General features: G+C 48.4%; 1 protein-coding gene across 4 annotated transcripts in view; it reads left to right on the top strand.

Moving 5' to 3' along the window:
* The first annotated feature begins 11,993 nt into the window (after positions 1-11,993).
* Positions 11,994-16,165, top strand: part of RALGAPA2 (Ral GTPase activating protein catalytic subunit alpha 2) — a 111,915-nt gene continuing 107,743 nt past the window's right edge. For 3 of the 4 annotated variants that reach the window (XM_071738743.1, XM_071738744.1, XM_071738742.1), the window contains exon 1: positions 12,082-12,322. In XM_071738743.1, coding sequence (XP_071594844.1) covers positions 12,217-12,322 — 106 coding nt within the window. In that variant the 5' untranslated portion in view covers positions 12,082-12,216. Of the gene's footprint in view, positions 12,323-16,165 lie in introns of all 4 variants that reach the window. The other variant, XM_071738745.1, reaches the window with a different exon arrangement.

The raw sequence follows: 16,165 nt of genomic DNA, 5'->3' as shown, positions 1-16,165 counted from the left end.
CCTTGCTCACTTTACAAAGAAAACCTTGTGACACTGGGAAGCTCCATAGTTTTAAAAGTATAATTTTACTACCTTTAAGGCATGTATTTGTTAAAGCAGCAATACTACTCACAGCCACTGCCATTTCCTTGCTCTGCCCCTTCACTTAGCAACCAGTTTGAGCATTGCCAGCATTATTCTTAGCTTGCCAAGGAAACTACTTCTGTTCCTTGAATTGAATTTCCTAGCAGAATTTAAGTTACATTTGGTTGCTTTATGGTTGTCATGAAAACCCTCCTTCCTCTGCTAATTACAAGGTGTGCTGAAACCTCTTCTCACTCTCAGCAGCCCTTGGGCTGTTGAAGGGGCAGGGGCACATCCCTGTGACCACACATTTTTTTGGTTTTCTTGGGAGGGCGGGGATGAGTTGTGAGTATATATGTAAAAAAAAAAAAAAAAAAAAAAAAAAAAAAACCCACCACTTTCCACAGTTTAATTGACAACTTGGAAATGACTTCTCAGGAGAAGGGAATTTTTCTGCTCCTGCACTGAAGAGGAAGCAATGAAGTCACAACTCCCTGCAGAGGGAGCAGGCTCACCATCCCATCCCTTCAGCCATGTCACCCAATGCCAGAGGAAACATCACCTTCCAGATAAGCAGGTGGCATCCAGCACACAACCAGTCTGCTGGACCTAGCCAGCTCTGTCAAGGCTTTTTGAATGAGCACAGAACTGAATTTTCTGACTCGGGGCTCCTGCAGATGTGTCCCAGCACACAGCATTAAGAAATGACTTTCCCACCCTGGCAACCTTTCCAGGAAGTTGGTCAGGGAGTGGTTGGAAGGAGGGAGCATCAGGCCAAGTGACCCTGGGGGGAGGCTTCAGGCTATCTGATTGCCCCTCCAAGAACATTTTGCACCAGAACCTGCTGATTCACTTGGATACCCATGAGAAAAGAGCAAGTTCCCTCAAGACATAGAGTTGTATTACCTTTCATTTTCGCATTTTTAAGTCAATTGTTTTTATATCCCCTAGAGCTGGTACAGCACTGCAGAGACCCCTTGCCAAGGCTCTGCACACTGTGAGGTTCACCTGCATTGTGGTCTCTGGAAGTGCTTTGGTTCCAGATAAAGCCAAGGCCATGCCAAGGGTTTTATCACTGATTCCAAGTGGGTGTCAAAAGGATTTATATCTTTTTGGCTGCCAGAAGAGAAGGAAACTGCCCGGGTAACATGATCCCGGGCCCACCAGCACAAGCACTCCCAGGCAGCACTGCAAATGGGAACAACTCACAGAGGGGGTCCAAATGCACTTGTTCAGAACCTCCTTTTAAACACCTAAACAGCTCCTCCCAGAGGCTCCCGAGAAGCTTTCCCTAGGCAGCCCAAGACTTCTCTGCTGCTCTGGGGTGCTTTGGGACTTCCCAAAGCACAAAAACCTTCCTCTACCTGCTTGAGGGAGGCTCAGGGGGCTACCAGAGCATTCAGCTGCTCTGGGCTCTCTTTTCCTCCCCCCCCAGCACACACTACAAGGAAGAGGAGGGTGACACGAAGCAAACCTCCCACCCCTGAGCAAGGTGCTGCTTGCAACGCACAGCAGGGAGTGCTGGTTCTGATCCAAGGGAGCAAGAAGCCCAAGCACCAAGACAGAAGCTACCTGCACAGCATGGGTCCAAGATCCAGCCAGGAGCAGGGTAGAAGCCAGGAGAGCCAGCACAGCCAGAGAGCCTCCAGCACAGCTCTGGAGCTGAGCTTAAATAGAGCTGCCCAAGCACTGTCTGGGGGCTGTGTGGCTCTGGGCCCAGGTGATGCTGCTCAGGATGATCAGTACCTGCATCCAGGTGATGATCAGTACCTGCAGGGCTCCCCACTGGGCTCAGCCCCTGCCTCCTCACTGGCCAGCACAACATGCTGGCAAAGCTGGGGGAAATGGAGCCTTTTCCCCTAAAATACAGCTTTCCCTAGGTTAGGGGTGGTTGGGAAGTACATGCTAATAATTTGTCAAACACTGAACTGGAATTGTGGATAAGAATCATGTTTTTTGTCTAGAAAATTGTTTGAAAATGAAATAGTGTCTAAAACTGTAGCTATTTCACAGCACATTATCTTGAAGGGCTTTGGTATAATTTAGATAAAACACCATATCTCTTATTTCAGAAATGTCAACATCAATCTGAATGTACATGTGCTTTGCCATTGGTTTTCTATGAAGACTTACAACAAGCCTCTTTCTCCTATTCTTTCCATTTTCTTTTTAAATTGGCAAATGAGTATTCAATCTTTCAAAATTTCAGGTGCATTTTTATATGTGGGAAAAGTGCATGTTCAGAGATGCCCCTGAAGGGCTCCATTATGTCTGTTATCAGCTGTGACAAGCTACCAGAAAATCTACACATCTGAGTGAAACAGGAAAAATTAATATACCCAGCAAGAGAGCAAGGATGAAATGTTTCACTTCCCTCCCATGCTCCTGATATTCACATTGCACTTCATCCCTGCTTCTCCATGGAGCCCCCCAAGGTGGTGCCTCCCATTAGGACTGACTCCCTGCTTGGCTCTGGGCTCCTGGATGGGTGCAGCCCCTGGATGGGTGCAGCCCATCCCTAAGGACCCTCTGTGCATGCCCAGGGCTGTACAGCAACCCCAGGGGCTGAGCCTGGGGCTGAGTGGGGAGCAGGACGTGCAGGCACCATGGAGCCCTTGGACCTTTAGCTCCCAGCACACCCAAACCCCTGTGGAATGCAGGGAATTCCAGTTACACACACAGAAAACTTTTCTTAGGTGGTCAAACAATGTCCCAGGTTGTTTGGAGAGGCTGTGCAGGCTCTGTCCCCAGATGTACCCAAAAGCCCACCAGGCATGGTGCTGAGCCCTGCCTCAGCAAGGCTTGGGAGAGGTGACCTCCAGAGGTGCCTGCCAGCACCAGCCACTGTGTGGTTCCTGCCTCACTGTCAGGCCATAGGAAGATGTGTTCAATTAACATGGATTTTATCCATGTTTTGCCATCTCCAACCTCTGATCAGGTTTCAGGAGGGCTTCAGACCCCTGCTAATTGCCCTCTGATGGGTTCACACCGTTCTGCTGGGGAGCTGGGGTGTGGGCACACATCCATGGGGATGTGTCTCCTGACAGCTGCTGGCTGGCAAGCTGAGGAAGAGGGAGGAATGATCACACAAACTGGAGCACATCACACACAGCCCACCACTGTGGGACACCAGCAGGTACCACAGGTTGAGGCAGTCACTGAAGTGCCCTGAGAGTCTACAGAAGTGCAGATTTACACACCTTGGCTGTAAGATGCAGTCACACAGCAACACCTACCCTGTGTCTGCCACTCTGAGGAGTGGACTACCCAAACACACAAAGAGGTTTCTAGACTCAGACTGATGAAGAATACCCAATGAATTTGCCTTTTATTACAAAGCCAAGTATTTTGTGAGATGAATGCAATGCTAATTTAAACATTCATCTCAATGTTCAGCAATTCCCCATGTTAACTGTTGCCACTTCCCACCTCCCAGGTGCTGCCAGTAGCTGTGGGCACAGAGGCCAAGGCCACCAGGTCCTGCTGACTGGGGATGGTGGCACTGCTGGGAAGGACAAACCTTCCATGCACCCTGCTGGAGCCTCTGGCCTTTCCTCACCACTTCTGCATACACAAACAGAGCCAAACGAGGGGAATGTTTATAGGGATGTGTGTCTGCAGCTGCAATTTACACGTTCATTAACAGTGTTCCTGCAAAGATAATTTTTTTTTAATTGGAGCCCTAATTAGCAATGAATTCTCATTATTTCTCACTGAAATCCCGAAGCAGCTTTGGCACATTCTCTTTGTTCTTTTGCAAACAGGGAAGTGGAGAAGCCTAGGGGAGATACAGAAGCAGCTGATGATATACTAGAGGGGCTGTTTTCCCCTAGAGCCATTCCTTCAGTTTAATACACTTTGCAGCTATTTTACTTATTATTTATGATTTGAAGGAGTAAGTATTTCCATAAAGAAACACCAACTGCCTCACAGTTGATGGCTCCTCTCTGCCCTTCCCAGAAAGACGTGTCCCTAGGATAAGGGACAAGGATGGGTCCTTCTTCCACTCAGGCAAAACCTTCACTGGCTTTGTGAGGGATTTCACAAGTGCAGGGGCACAGTTCCACAAAGTGGTGATAAGAAAAGGTCTGCCTGACAAACAGCCCCCACAGATACAGTGCAGTGTCTCTGAGCAGGGAAATGTTAACCAGGTGGGGAGGTTGGCCCAAACCTTCATGAGCTCCATTGGGGAGGTCAGGCCCCAGAGCAAGCACCCAGCAGCCAGCACCCAGGACCATCCGTGGCACCTTGGGGTGTTTAATGTGAGCCCAAGGGCTGGCTGGAGCAAAAGCTGAGGCAGGGGCTGCTCCTAACACCATGGGCGAGGTGCTTGGCACTGCAGAGGGTCGGGTACCTGGGGACACAGCAGCTGTGGGGAGAGCAGAGGCTGACCTGGCAGAGAGGGGCTTCCCTGCAGCCTGGGGGCACAGGGTCCCAAAAAGCCTCCAAGCATTGGCTTGGCTCATTAAAACGAGTACTGGAGCACAGCAGTGTGCAAGAATGACACCTTTACACCCCCTTGGGATGAGGGTTTGGGTATCACCTGGGTAAAACGAGGTTTCCACTGAAAACCAGCAGTTTGTCTCCCCACAGAAGCCAGCACCCCTTGCCAGTCAGAGCTGTGCTGGCCCTGCTTTTCTCAGAGGAGAAATGGAGACCTCTCAGATGGGCTGAGAGGTTCTTCAGTGGCAGGAGAGCAGCAGCAGGACCTTCTCCTGGCCACTGTTCCCTTGGGATTCACCCCTTCTTTTGCAGGGACTGTACTAAACCACCCCTTCCACCCCCCAGAGCTGGGGGCTGAGCTCTGCCCTGCCCCTCAGCACCCCGGGGCTCTGCTCATCCCACCCACACTCTGATAATTCCCAGGCAGAGAAGTCAAAAGGTTCAGGCGAGCACACGGGTAATTTTTCCTGGGTTTTGGCCCCATTTCCTGGCCTGGCTGCCCTGGAGGGGCTGCAGCAGGGCCAAGGATCAGCCCTGGTGGATGCAGTCCCTGAGCTGCAGCAGAGCCCTGCCAGCCCCAGCACTGATACCCAGACAGTAATGAAACAAAAGATGTGCTCTCCCTCTGACCTGCACAGGGATTCACTGACATCAGGAGCTGCACCCCATCCCCAGGGTGCCATCTGCTGGCTGTCACCTTCCCGGGGACCAAGAAACTGGTGACATTCACACACTGGTGACAAACGGGCTTGGCACCGGAAAAGGGGAGTCTGGCTGCTTGACTGGACCAGTTTCTACTCCAGAAACAGAGAGGCTTTGGGCTCTGGGTAAATGTTGAGGTGTTGTTTTTTTTTTTTTTTCAGAGGGATGGATAATCATCACATTGTTTCCACAGTCCTTCTGCAAATTATTTTGATAATAAAGGACCTCCTGTGACATTAAGTACATTTTAATTACAACATTGTCTGTAATGCATATATCTAATTGCAAATAATTATTTTATCATATTTTGCCTGTATGCCTGTTATATGCATCAGATATTATCTTCTGACTCAGTGGTACAGGTTAATTAAAATTTTTCTTTTAATATAATTTCAAAGCTAACCACATAATTTCATCTGAACACCAGCTGTGTTGGTAAAAATGATTTTTTATTATTTTTTGCCATGCTTGTCCATGGAGGAAAACCTGAACCATTTCTGAAGGCTATAATTACTGCACTGCTTTCTGCAGCCATTTATTTGCAAAAGAAGAAAAGAAGGAAGAATCTACATAACATCAGTGGCCAATGGTTCTTTGTGTGTTTCTGGTTTATCTTCAAGGAGATATTTTTTTTTGTTGTTTTGTTCTCTTTCTTAGGTACAAGAGAATTTGAGATCTTAGTTTCAGAAGTATTTAACGTTGCATGGCCATTACATACAGCCTGGTTTGTTGGTATAAATGACACTCAGGGTTAAGACAGCCTGGTCATGCCTGATGTTAACAGAGCTCAGCTTAGGGATGATCCCAGTCCATTGTTTCCTTCCTCATTTACTGTTCCTTGGAGTGATAAAGAGCAAACACAAGCTGAGAGAAATACGCAAATATGAACATATTGTTGAGTCAAAAAGGGACCTTAGGTTAAGTTTATGGCAATGTAAAACCCCATGCAAGAAAGCTGTGCAGAGGACAAGAGGAGAAATAAGACATTTCATGTGGGAGGACAGCTCCATCTGTAACTTGTACTAAAAACTGACCTTTACTCCTTAACCTCTGTGCATTATTCCTCAGGACTAGAAGGCTACATCTGACTGCCAGGGACTGGCTGCTTGCAGGGTCTGCTCAGAGCCTCGGGGGCAGGCAGAGGGGCCGGGCCTGGCAGGGAGGGGGTTAACTCCTGTCCCCCAAAGCCAGGATGCAGCTCAGCAGCCAAAGGAGGGGAGCAGGGGCTCCCGGTGAAGGCTGCCAGGAGGAAATTGCTGGAGCTCCACCGAGACCACGAGTAACCTTTCCTCTTGGAGAGGGGAGAAGTAAACAGCACTTATCTGGGATTTAGTGCTGCCGAGACAAGCAGCACTTTATCTCTGCACCATGGCACATGGAGCAGGCAAGCAGAGTGCTCATTTCCCTGCTTTTATGGTTTCAGACATCTCTGCCTCCTTGGTTCAGTCTCAAGTTGAGCTGAAACCCCTCCTTATGGAAAGATCTTGGCCAGGGCAGTAGGTTATGAGATTTCTCAACTTGCCACAAACCTCTGGGTAGATATTTTTACTCCATGAAATTTCCTCACTCCCCCTGCCATTTCCTTTTGAAAGGCATCAAGGGACATGCAATCCATGTTCCTTCTATTTTGGATTTTTTTCCATCCATAGACAAAAATTCTTCTCTCTCCCTCTATATACAGTTTGAGATTCTAGCACAAGGAAATATATGTCTTTTATTTGATGCTTTTTTTTTCCTTCTATAATTTGTTCTATATGAATGCCATTTTAATGCCTCATATGCTGCAACGGTTGGAAACTTTCCATCAGATTTTTCCTAAATATCCCAGTAGCCAGAAGCTCCATTCCCTTTTACTGACAGATTCCAGGGGTAGGAGCTTATGAAAAAACAGATGCCATACTCAGGTCCATACTCCAACCTGAACACAGGCATTGCAGCCCTAGACCATTCTCAGCTTAAACCAGAAGTAAATCTCTCTTTAGCACTTTTGTGTACCAGAGAGTCCCATCTGCTTTTCCTAAAGTAAATATTCAACCCCTATGAAGTAATTATTAAATAAGTAAGTCATGCTAACAAAATGTTTTCTGGGAAGTTTGTGTGCTCAGTCAGCACAGCTCTGCAGGAGACAAACTCCACAGACCCCTGGGCACCTCTCCCCCTGCCAGGTAAGCTGGGCACTGGCTGCAGTGCTCACAAATCCTTTGCACTGCCAGCCCAGGGACACCTGGGGTCTGTGTCTGTGTCTGCTACAGGCAAGGGGACAACAAGAAACTTCAGCTGCTGAATGAGAGCCACTGAGGGAGATCCTCAGTGAGGACAAGGTGCCTCTGCTTTCACGAATGCAGTGAAACTCTGAACCTCTGCAGAAACTGATGGCATGGAGAGCCCCTTGCAGGATCCAGACTTAGGAACTAAGGTGGGAGTGTATTGGAAATCAAGCACTAACTCTCTGGTTTTGAGTCTAAACCAGCACTGTGTGGATGCAGGGATCTATGCTTGTGTACTCTAAAGCAACACTGGTAGGAAAATACATCCATCAAACTCAGAGCCAGCTGGAAAAATCTTTTACACACATGTAGTTATAGCAAGACAGAGGAGTTCCATTTCCACATGCAGCACACTGGCACAGTACCAAAGCTCTTCCAAGCCATCCCATACTGCACTTAATTCAATGGAAGAAAGAATAAAAAGTTGGTATGCTTTAATAGATGTGTCACACAAAGAATAAGCAACAGAACACAAAAAATAATGTTCTAAATACAATTTAGATCATTTGGTTTGAAGGACAACCAGCTTCCTGCACTAGAAAATCATTATCTCACCTGGACGTTATTTAGGAGGCAAGTCTCTGTTGTTTATTTTTCCCCTACCCTTTTTTCCAGGCTCATTATAAAGTTTTCTGTTGACACAAGCAAGCAGAGAAGTTCCGTAATTTAATCTGTCATTAAAATTTCAGACCCAACAGAAGTAACCTTGCCTGTTTGTCAGGTCCAGTGCCATTCAGGTGGGTTTCACCTTCCCACAGAGCCTGCAGGGAGAGGCAGAGCTGCCCAGCACCTGCCCCTGCTCACAGCAGGGAAGGGAACAGGACACAGCTTCTGCCTGGTTATGGAGCTTGGTGCATGAGGAGCAGGGGAACACAGACCAAATCCTGCTCCTCCTGGCCCACCCCAGGAGAAAGATGAAAGCCCATGAGGCACATCCTGGGTTTTATTGCTCTGACTGTGGTTCTGTCCAAGGCATTTTGTGACACACGTGGGTGACACACAGCTCTCTGACCATGGCAACGTACTTTGTGTCATCAAATTTCAGAAGTAAGGATGTCTTCAGGAGTATGAGGATGAGCAAAGCCCTGGGACACACAGCTCCCCTTCACTCCCCAGCACTGCTACACTGTACACAGCACAGCAGAAAGAAATATAGGAACTGACAGTGGAGGATGTGTGAGGTGTGCTTGTACCCGCAGGTCTTGGTCAGTCATCTGTGGCAAGAGGAGTACTCAAGGCACAAGGACAAGACCAGCAGTGAGCACTGTGCCTCTGCTCCCCTGTGTGCCCCTGGCAGTGCCCAAGGGCAGGCAGAGGCTGGCACTGAGCAGCAGGGACAAGCAAGGCAATGCCTGCTGCAGGGCTGGCACTGCTGGTGTCACCCTGACACTGCCTGGAAGGACCACGAGGGGAGGAACAAAACCTATGGGCTGTGCAGTTCAGGATAACGTGCCTGCCCCAGCATAAATGCATGTTAATAATTCAGGCTGTTCTATTTCAGACTGAAAGTGGGCTGCTCCTCACCTGTATGGCTTACCCACAGTGGATGTCTGGAGCAGTGACAGCTGGTGCTGAGATAGATCAACAGTAATGAGAAGGGTTGGGCCAGATGATCCTTGAGGTCCCTTCCAACCTGACATTCTCTGTGACCAGCAGGCAGGCTTTCCTCTGGGGGCAGACACTGCAGACACCTTATTTTCAAGGTCATTATTTTCTCTTTTGTCTGTGGAGTCTTGGCTGAGCTACAGCTTCCCAGAAATCTCCCCAACCTGGATGTGATGGTGGATGTGATTCCCTCCACTGAAGCAGCAGGAGTGGGAGGCTGCCCCCCATCCCACCCAAACACACTGCTACAAAGCCAGATTCCTGCTCAGTGATTTATCTACACAAATACTGAACCCGTGCTCAGGTTTGTGTGTCCAGCTTGCTTGGGACATCACATTGTGCTGTGACCTTTACAAATGCAGCTCTGTGATAAGTGATTACTGCTTTGTCTCCCTAAATGACTGCTTTATATAGATTTTACTTCAGATCCTGAATGCTGAATGACCAAACCCCTTTCAGGAAATTATTCCACCTTAAGCATCAGCTTTGGGAAATGCATCATCTGACTTGCTGGGAAATGGCAACTGTGACACTGTTAGAAAACACAAGTCTCAGGAGTTTACAAGCAGTTCTCCCACACAGACTGAAGTCAGTGGCAAGTTTATTGGGATTTCTGGTTTGCATTATGCACCATCAACTCGTAAATGAATCATTTGCAAGGTTCTATTTTATGATGCTTCAACTAATAGGTTAAAGGTCAGGTGCATGTAATTCCAAGTTCCTAAAGGTATATATATATATATATATATTCATTTGGATGTATTTGCTTACCTAAACTCAGAGGTGAAACTGCCAAATGGGTCTGACCTTGCAGCTCTCCTGACTGCTTCTTCCTAAGAAAAGACAAAAGCACATTACCCCCTGCAGGTGAGCCAGCTGTGGTGATGCACCCAGATGCAGAACAAAACATTATCTCATGTTGTATGACATGATATGCAGAGGAAAATGTAAGTTAGAACACCCATGCTTTAGCATTCAGTTTTGTACCATGATGATTCAGCTAACACAAGGATGCATCAAAAATAAACGGGAAAACTGTCAAAAATCTTCAGGATAACTTCCATTTTTAAAAGCTTTCATTAGGCTGTGTATTTCCAAGTGACACGTGCCATGAAAACTAGGAGGAGAAGCTTGTGAGAAGCAAAGTCACACCCTGTATGCAAGCACCTCAATCTCTGGGAGCTTTGTAGCTTTCCTCCTTGCAGCCCAGTGGCCAAAACCCCTTCCCACTGGAATCCTCAGTGATGTCACTGTTTGTCCCTGCTTATTTCTTGCATCAGCAGAGCCAGAAGCAGCCCCAGCCCCTCTGGTGATGTCAAACAGTGCTGCCTCCCCCAGGTCCTGATGGGGAGGGAAAGGTGCCCTAAAAGCACCATGAGATCCACATCCTGTGGAGCCTTCCACCAGAACAACTCCTGGAAAACTTTACAGCAGCGAGTGCCTAAAGCTATGCAGCTGGATGCTGAGCACCAAAATGCTTCCCCAGTTATCACAGAAGTTATTGGATGTTAAAATAACTAAATAATCAATTGCCTTACCTGCAAGAGCAGATTTTTTTTTAACAAAACAAAACAAAACAAAAAAAGACAAGAATGTGGAATGACCAGAAATTGCCAGAAGAGACAAACAAAAAGCTGCTGTTTTTTCTAAGTCAGATAAAATAAGAGGAAAAAAAAAAGAAAAGAGCAAGCCAAGATTTGAACCATGTGCTTCCTCAGCCAACTGCATGTATTGATTTGTGGCAGTGAAAGGGAAAGGCTGGAATGACCCAATTTGCTCTTGTCAGGAAGCTGCACACTGAGTGACCTAAAATTTTAGACAATGGTAGAAGATTTATATCTTTTCTAGAATGAGACATTGTGTAAGGCTGTTATGGGGAGAATATGCAATATGAATTACTGTAAGCCCTAAACAGGCTCCAAAACAATGGGCTGTGAGGTGATGAAAAATCCTGTGTCTGATTCCAAGGCCAGGCCTTCAAACTTTTTTGTATAACAAAAAGAATTAAAGTGGGGTGGGGTTTTTTTGAGCGTTTTTGTCCTGTTTTTTAAACGCTGTGTGTCAGCACCGTTCCTCCTCCTATGGCTGCAGGAAGGAAGTTCTTCAAGAGCAGCAGGAATGCCCCAAGGTCTGGTGACCCCCAGGCTTTGCTGAGCAGGGCTGTGCCTGGGGAGGTGTCCCCTCTGCAAGGAGCTGGGGCTGTGCCTGTGCTGAGCCCTCACGGAGGGGATGATCCCTGAGAGGGCTCAGAGGAAACCAGGGAGGGCAGCGATGCATTTCCCGGTCCAAACAATAGCAATTTTTGGGACATTTTGGTTTGCAGCAATGATTCAGAGCTGGAATTATTTTTTTCTATAAATATATGACCCTTAAATTAAATTTGAAATGATTTTACTGAAACCGAAGCATAAGTGCTGTTTACTTATCTGAAAGTTTTCTGTTTTTTTTTTTTCTTCGGGACTGCCTCCTGCCTTGGAGCTTATTAAAATTCACCTTTTTACCCAGGATTTGTACTGACAGGATCTGGGGACCCTCAGCTCAGGCCCCGCTGGCTCCCACACCTGGGGCAACTCCTGCCGGTGCTGCGCAGTTCCCGGGATGCTCAGCCCTTCACCACGGGAGCGCTCCCCACCTCCTGACGTAAAACCCCAGCACCGCTTCACCACCGGGTGACGTCAGAGCGACGCCGGGGTGACGTCAAAGGTGACGTCTCCCGCCGCTCCCGGCGTGCCCCGCGCGGAGCCGCCGCCGCCAGGCATGCCGGGGGCTGTAGTTCCCCCGCGGTGCGCAGGAGGCGGTGCGGGCGGGCAGCCGGCGGGAGGCGGTGCGGGCGGGGGGCGGTCAGCCGGCGGCGGGGCGGCCGGTTCCGGGCTGGCACGCCCAGCGCTGAGGCGGCGGAGGGCGGCGGGTCGGTGGCCCGGTGGCCCGGCGGGGACGCTCCCATCCGCCGCTCTCCCTCTCTCCCTCCCTCCCCGCAGCCGCAGCGGGCGGGGCTGCGGGCGCCCGTCCCCCGCACCTGCCCGTCCGCCGGGGCCCTCAGCCCCTCCCGCAGCCAGCAGCCGCCCGCGGCCCGGACCCGCCGCCGCTGCCCCCGGGGGAGCCCCTTCCCCTCAGCTGCCGGGTGCCCCCCGCCGGGATGTTCTCCAGGAAGGGCCACGCCGATGTCAGGAAATCCACGCAGAAGGCGCTGGACCCCAAGCGGGACGTACTCACCCGCCTCAAGCACCTCCGGGCGCTGCTGGGTGAGTGGGGGCGGACGCCGGGGCGCTCACCCCTTTCCCGCCGCGCCGTGAGGGAGCGGGGAGGGCCGGGGAGCTCCCGTCCCCCGCTTACCCCCGGGGTTTCCCCTCTCGCCCCGCCGCCGTGATGGCACCGGAGGCAGCGGGCGGGATCCCCTCAGGGAGGAGCTGCCCGGTGTTCTCCGGTTCCCTGCGCTGCTGAGGGAGCCCCGCGCCGTCTCACAGGGCTGCTGGGGGGGGTTGGGCAGGAGTCGTGCTGAAGATGAGGGAAAACCCGAGCGGGAAGCCCCGGGCAGAGGCAGCCCCTGTTGGAGAGCACCGCGTCCTGCCCCCGGTTTCCTCAGCTCTGCAGGGCTGGAGCCGTGTGTGCCGTGCTGGGTACGGCACTGCCGTGTCCTTCCTCACCACAGCACAGCCTGACGGCTCCGATTCGCTGCTCCTGGCTCTGGAAACTTGTATCGGCCGGTGTCAAAATATTTGTGAAATGCGGTGTTGTTGTTTGGGTACAAATGTGGAGCACATGGATGTTTTTCCTGCGGGGTTCTTTGGAAGATCCTTTGGTAGAAGCTCTGCTCTTGTCAAGAGGACTAATGTGAGGGTTGTAATATAAAAAAAAAAAAAGTGTATAGGGGATCATGTAATAGTGCTCTGTGATGCCCTTGCCATGCCTGTTGAACCTCTTTCTATAGGTTTCCTTCACACGTTGAAGCCTTGGCTCTGGGCCCTTTATTCTGCACATTGAAGCTGTCTGATGTGCTTCAGCTGTGCGGGGCTGTGTGCGGGGCTGTGTGCAGGGATGGCCTCCTGTAGCCTCTTGGTCAGGAAGAGGCTCTGCTAGGAGCTATTGTGCACTGTCCCAGTTCAGGAGGATCAGTGACAGAGTGCTAGTGTTTGGTTATCCCATTTTAGATTGCTGCTCTCCTGAGAAATGAGGAGGAGGAGATCTGATTTGTGCTCCTTGTGTACTATTATAATTTTTTAGCCTAGCTTTTCAGTCAAGTTTGGCAGGTATGTAGGAGCCTCAGAGACACTGCGTTACGTGGCTGGAGAGGAGGGCCTGAGGTTGGTGTCTCCTCCAGAGAGATCAGAATTTGGGTGCTGTATCTTCTCAGAGGTGCTCTCTGGTCAGTCCGTTCCTGTCCTTGCCCTTATCCTGCCTACATCCTTGCTCTCCATGGTGTGGGGGGTACATGGAGCCTGAGCCACTGCTCAGGGCTTGTCAGAGTGAGGGTGCTCCCCTTCAGCCCTTCTCCTGGTGCCTGCACCCACCAGCAGGGTTTGCACTGAGCAGCCTGGCTGTGGCTTGCAGCCTGCGCTCATGGGTGCTGCTCGAGATTGAGTTTGAGATTAAAAGCTTTTTCCTGTGACCATCCCACCCATAGGAGAAAAACAAGTTTTGAATACGCTGTAGCAAAGCAAGGAGCTTTTGTGGTGAGGACTCGAGTATGATCGAGTATGAGAAGAGTGGTGACGAGTGAGAAAGTTGTGCTCTGTGGGAAAGCATCTTGCTGGTTTTCTGGGGACGGGTTTCTTACAGGTGTTAATAATCATGACTGATTGAAGATGTTATTCCACTGTGGTCTGCTGCATAGAAGTAGCTAACGTGAAACAGATTTTGGTGGGTAATTGAGCAGTGGACAGAGTGCTGTACAAATCCAGAAGCGGTCTTGTGTCACACTGTAGAAGTGGCCAGGTCCTACTCAGCTTCTGAGCAGTAACACCTCTAGGTTCAGCCTGCCCAGTCCAGAGATATTTAAGCTTCACCACTTGGACTCAGGAGGCTCTGTGTGAGAGACCCTCAGCACCTGCAGCTTGCATGTTCTTTATGAGCAGTACTGCCCCTTTGCTCTCATTCCTCGTGTTAATGTGTGGAGAAAATCTCCATAGTGAGCAGCCTGGTGGTCAGTTCTGTCTCAGTTGCCCTCTGAGGAACAAAGGTGTATCTGCTGGAGGTATACAAAATATTTCATTTGCTTGTTTTCCTTTGTTTTGTTTGCTTGTTAGGTTTAAATCATACCACCTTATCTAAGTGCCTAAGGGCAGGAATTTGAAAAGACAGGAGAGTGTACCTTGCCTGCATTATCATATGCATTTTAACTGTCTTACTGCTCATGTGCTGTACAAACAATATTAAGATAATGTCAAATTTCACCCTAAAACATTTTTTTGAAACTTTTTTCACAAGATGAGGTTTAGAGTGTTTTGTGAAAGCATTCTGATAAAGATTGTAGTGTGAGCTTGCCCACCTTACATTTCTTCCTTTTCCACCAGCCTTGCTGAAATGGACTTGAAGAACAGAAAATACAGCAACTTTCTGTTATTGTTCCCCCTTCAGCCTCTCAGAAAGACACAGCTGAAACAGAGACACAGTTTAAGATGAGATACTGGACTTAATGTGGCTCTTGGCTATATCTCATCTCAAGGGAGCGTTATGTTTTTGTGTGCCAGTGTGGTATAGAGGAGATTGCCAGGCTCTTGTGATGGCCCTGACAAATGGAAAAAATACGCCTGTTAGTACAGCAAAATTAATTTATGTCCTAAAGCAGATGGTACAGAAGGTAGTGCTGTCTGGTGGCTTTCTGTAAAGATACTTATTACCCAGTTGGCAAGGGGGTTGAAAATACACCTGTCACTCCTCAGGAAATAACTCTTCTTCCAAGTATCTGTTCCATTTAGAGATAGTGACCTGATTTTTTTTTAATGTTAAACTTATTATTGAATGTTGATTTTAAGTGCAAATTGTTCTCAGTGCCCATGGGGTGTGTATTAGTGCCATGTTAGCTGAGGTGCTGCCATATGACAGCTGCCTGTCTGCTGTGGGAGATGTCTGGCTGCAGGGACTGTGTCAGAGCAGGCTCTTGTTTGGTTCCTGAGATGTCTGCATTTGACAACATCAATGTAAAGGGTTTAGATAATATAGAAGTGGCTTTTTAAAGGCTGTATCTTCACAGATATCATTGCAAATGTGTGTTTTACAATATTCAGCACAGAAAGTGAAGCAATATGTGGTAAGAACCTCACTTGTATTTGTGGGAAACAAAGATTTTGGTAGGAAGGCTCAAAAATAGTTGGATTTTTTTTTTTTTTTTTTTTTTTTTTCTTTTATAACTTTCCTCCTCCACATGTGGCATTTCTTGTGCTGGCCAGGGGCAGGAATATCTGTGTGTCAGTGTTTCCCCCACCCCAGTAGTTTCAGTCTCTGTCCTCAACTGCTTCCCTCAGGTCATAGTGGCACAAGTTCTCAAAATAACTGGTCCTGTTTTTATATTTCCTTAGGAGATGCCATCCTTTCTTCTTTTGTTAGTTTTAAATCACAGGAATTAAGTTGTAAACAAAGTGACAGTTACTCTTCTGAGGGTATGCTGATGTAGGAGGATAAAATCAGAGAAAATATGATAATAGGGGAGGGATGAAGGAAAGGAATGTGTATTTCTGTAAATAAGGGGTTGTGTGAGCACCAGGATCAGTAGCACCCAGGTTTTGATTGCTGCAGGTTTTTTAGACAGGACACTGTCTTGTTTTGCTCAGTTCTGGACATCCAGATTAATACAAGCATAGTAAAAATTTTCATTTAGAGGCATTTGAAAGTGAATGTTTCCAGACTTCTTGCTGAACTTAGAACAGTTGCTGCTCCTTAGATTTCAAGAAAAATTTGAAGTGTCAACCTTATTTTAGAAGGGGTTCTCATTGATGGGTTTGTTAACAGTATGTTTCCATGTCTTTGAAATAGTGAAGGAAAAATTATTTTCCAGGCTTTTATTTGACATATAAAGTTTTAATCTGAAAAAGTGGGTTTTTTTGGGGGTTTTTTTGGGCTTTTTTGTTTGGCCTTTTTTTTTTTTTTTT

This window comes from Heliangelus exortis, chromosome 3 (assembly GCF_036169615.1).
Source record: "Heliangelus exortis chromosome 3, bHelExo1.hap1, whole genome shotgun sequence".
Taxonomy (NCBI): Eukaryota; Metazoa; Chordata; class Aves; order Apodiformes; family Trochilidae; genus Heliangelus; species Heliangelus exortis.
The sequence above is the reverse complement of the archived record's forward strand: the minus strand, read 5'-3'. Positions and strand labels throughout refer to the sequence as shown.